This window comes from Propithecus coquereli, unplaced genomic scaffold (genome assembly GCF_000956105.1).
Source record: "Propithecus coquereli isolate 6110/MARCELLA unplaced genomic scaffold, Pcoq_1.0 Scaffold235, whole genome shotgun sequence".
In the NCBI taxonomy this organism is placed as follows: Eukaryota; Metazoa; Chordata; class Mammalia; order Primates; family Indriidae; genus Propithecus; species Propithecus coquereli.
This window is the reverse complement of record NW_012147897.1, coordinates 1304767-1308790: the sequence shown is the minus strand read 5'-3', so window position 1 is coordinate 1308790 and position 4024 is coordinate 1304767. Positions and strand designations below refer to the sequence as shown.

The window sequence follows — 4024 nt, the reverse complement described above, 5'->3', positions numbered from 1 at the left end:
GTGAAAGGAAAACTCTTATTCTATACCATTATGTAAAAAAGTAAAACATAAAATACTTGCACAGTCCATAATAAGTGAAAATATGCTGAAATACAAAATATTTTACATTTGTGAACAATTTTGTTTAGTGGTTGTGTTTATTAGCCATTAAAATGCTGATTTGTTATTTTATATTTTTATATCCATGGATATTTTTGAAATATTGACCATAAATATTCAAATGCTAAATTAGAAACAAAAATTAAAATAATATAATCTTTGTTGATTTTGACAAAATCCTGAGGAACACAAAGGAAAAAATAGAAAAGACTGGTAATTTGGCTAAATAACATGTAAGGACTCATGAATACCTAAAATAAATGGACAGACAAAATAGGGAAATGTTTTAATAAATACTGCTTTCTTGGACAACTGGAAAGTTTGAAATGTACTACATGTTAATAATAATGAAATGGATAGGTAAATTATGGTTCTTTCGTAAATTGGCATAATTTACAGTCAGCAAAGTTTATCTTGAACTATAATAAATGCTTATAAATCTATGTGAAAATAATAATTTTACATATGTAGAATATAAGAGAACAAAGAAAAAAGAAGGTAAATAATACTAATAAAATTATATATGTATCTTCTTTATGCATATTATTATCTTCAATTACTTTAATGTGATAATTTTACAGTTTTACAGTTTATAAATGAGTGCATTTTAAACATATTAATTTAATGCCTACTCTTTGAGATGATATAATAGACAACAGGGAAGCAATAGAATGCTAAGCCTGATCTTAATTGGGAAATTAACACTAAATACATAATTACAATGACTTGTAAGAACTATTTTTTAAAAAGAGTATACTTAGCTAAATTATGTATGGCACAGTTTTGCACTGAGTATAATAGAGAGCCGTTAAAAATGCCTGCAAAGTTCTATATTTTGGGCATGGAAATAAGTCCCCATTATTTTGCTAAGTGAGAAATATACATCCTGGAAGAGTGAGTGGAATATAATACAGTTTACAAAAATATATTTACCTACACACACATAAATAGTAAACAACATATAGCAATCTATGAAATGATGTTAGCAAATATCTCTATGTTTAAAAAGTGGATGATTTTTGTACAGATTTTATTTCTACTATATTATCTAAGAAGGGATGAGTGAGGAGTTTCAAGAATGAGAAAACACTTGACTGTGTTCAATGCTGCTGATATGTCACGTAAGATGTAGATTGAGTAGATCTCTGTGATGTGCAGTGTCAATGATGTAGGAATAAAGTCTCGCTGGAGTGAGATCAAGAAAAATAGAAAGGAAAATAAAAAGAAAAATAGAGAGAAAGATATTGAATTCCGAATGTATATACAACTCTTTCAAGATGTTTCACAGTGAGAGAGAGAAAGAGAGAGAGAGAGAGAGATGTGGATGCCAGAGGCTTTTCCCCCCTTTCTCCCTCCCTTCCTTCCTTCTTTCCTTCCTTTCTTACAATAGGAGGAATAATACAACGTACACAGATAGAAATGAGCCCGTGAAAAATAAATTTGTGATAGAGAGGTCAGAGGGAAGAATACACAGAACAATGCCTGTGGGTAGGTAAGGAATGGAAACTAATTCCCTACATCGAGGCATGAAACAAACCAGGAAAGAATATTCCAGCATTATCCATAGTTTGCTCTTTCAAAATGCCTATCCAGGGCTATAGACTACTAGTGAATTAAAAAGGTGAACTGGTTTATTTCTAAAACTCTGAATAAGAAAACCCATTGAGCCACAAAGAAATTGATCTCTTATTATTCATCAGAGACCTTGAAAAGCAGACACCAAAACATCCCTAGTGGACTTACTCCAGAAACATAGACTCACTGAGCTATTTGTCTAGTCTCAGCTGTCCCTCACCCACTAGGACTGCTGAAGTTCATGTCATATATGGCTAGAAATGTTGAGAAAACAGTAGATTGGTTTTCATTCCTAAATGAAATGGTTTTCATTCCTAAAGTCATGCCACTTTTGGAAACAAGACATGAGTCACCTGGTCCCAGATCTGTTTGGTCTTGACCCCATAAATGATGGGATTCAGCATAGGAGGAGCCAGAATGCAGACACTGGCCAGCAGGACATGGACGTGGGGTAAGATGTGGTGTCCAAACCGCTCAGTGAGGACTGAGAAGATCCCAGGCCCATAAAAGAGGATGATGACACAGACATGGGAGCCACAAGTATTGAAGGCTTTGTGGCGAGCATCTTGGGATGGGATATGGAAAACAGTGTGGAGAATAAGCATATAGGAAATAAAAATTAGCATGACATCTAAAATCACTGTAGACATTAAGACAAAAAAACCATACCAGATGTTTACTCGTATGTCATTACAGGAATATTTGGCCAAACCAATGTGCTCACAACTAGTGTGTGGAAGAATGTTACTTCTGCAAAAAGTTAGTCTTTTCAGAAGAAATATTATGGGGAATATTGTACCATAACTTCTCAGAAAGATAGTTACTCCAATTTTTCCAATCAGGGAGTTTGTAAGAATAGTGGTGTACCTCAGTGGGTAGCAGATGGAGATGTAGCGGTCGAATGCCATCACCAGCAAGATCCCTGACTCAGAGATGGAAGTGGAATGGATGAAGAAGAGCTGAGTGATGCAGCGATCCAGGGAGATCTCCCCAGCACAGAACCAGAAAATGGCCAAGGCCTGTGGTACTGCGCACGTGGAGAGGACAATGTCTGCTCCGGCCAGCATGCAGAGGAAGAAGTACATGGGCTTATGGAGGCTGTGCTTTTTGAGGATAATGAAGATGAGCAGGCTGTTCCCAAGCAGGGCAGTGACATAGGAAATGAAGAAGGGGATGGAAATCCACGTGTGCTGGTCTTCTAGGCCAGGGATGCCCAGCAAACGGAAGACTGTGTGGCTAACACCAGTGTGGTTTACAGTAACCATATCCGAAGGAGATGACCTGCGATCTCACTTCTTATTTATAGAAAGAGTTGAAGTTTCATGTTGTACTCAATGATATTTTTTTGATGTCACCACAGGGTTATGGCACCTGCCTGATTCTGTTCCATAGTTGGTGTGCCAGAAACTATATAGAATGAACAGATGAATAAGATACCATCTGTTTCTTCAATGAGGTAACAATCTTCCAGACAAGATAGATATTTATACTGCTAACCAAAATAATATGCTAAGTGAACATATGATTGGCTCAGAAAACTGCTATGGGAACACAATGGAAAAAGTAATTTGGTCTATTTGGCTGTAGGATGTCATTGGGTAGAAGTGACCTAGATAGAGAAGGGGATGACATCATCTGGGAATATAAGGAAAGACTGTTGTCATACAAATATTTAATGCATTTAAAACAGTTTGTAGTTCTGTGTGGTTGTGTGATCACATATTATTATTATGCAATGGTAGAAGGATAGAAACAAAGGTATAGTAGCTCTGATTATAAATTAATGGGTTTGGACACTATCCTGAGAGGAGATGGTCAGCCACCGTGGCTTTCTAAATTGGAGAGCATTAGGTCTATTTATCTGGAAGTGACTGGAGAATGAATTAGAAGGGAGAAACAATCTAAAAGGAAAGTATAGTGTTTTCCTTACTAGAAGAAAATGATGTATTGACATAATATTTTTTACAGTAAAATGGAATTAACAAAAATCTTTTAAAATTACCTATATTATGTCAGGCACTAATGTAAAGACATTACTTATAGTACCTTGTTTATTACTTGTAACAATGCTGGGAAGTGTAGATATTATATTGTCATGTCCAATTTTTCAGAATAAGAAGGGTCATCGAACTTGGCACAGTTGGTAAGGAGTAGAGCTTAGATTTGAAGTTTCTCTAATTGTAGAATACATCCTTTTCTGACCTGTGAAAGGAGTTAAGGGGCAGGAGACTGTACTGAACTGAGGAAAATTGACAACGCCTTGTGGTTGGGGGCAGAGGGAGCTTGGAGAGCCCCCGAGCAGGCTGCTGTGACCTATCCTCGGTGCGTAGAGCATATTTAATACTGCAAG

General features: G+C 36.2%; 1 protein-coding gene across 1 annotated transcript; it reads right to left on the bottom strand.

Moving 5' to 3' along the window:
• Nucleotides 1–1994: 1994 nt before the first annotated feature.
• Nucleotides 1995–2939, bottom strand: LOC105811381 (olfactory receptor 52B4-like). Its single transcript, XM_012645565.1, has one exon. The coding sequence runs from the start codon at nt 2937–2939 to the stop codon at nt 1995–1997; it is 945 nt and encodes a 314-aa protein (XP_012501019.1).
• Nucleotides 2940–4024: the final 1085 nt, after the last annotated feature.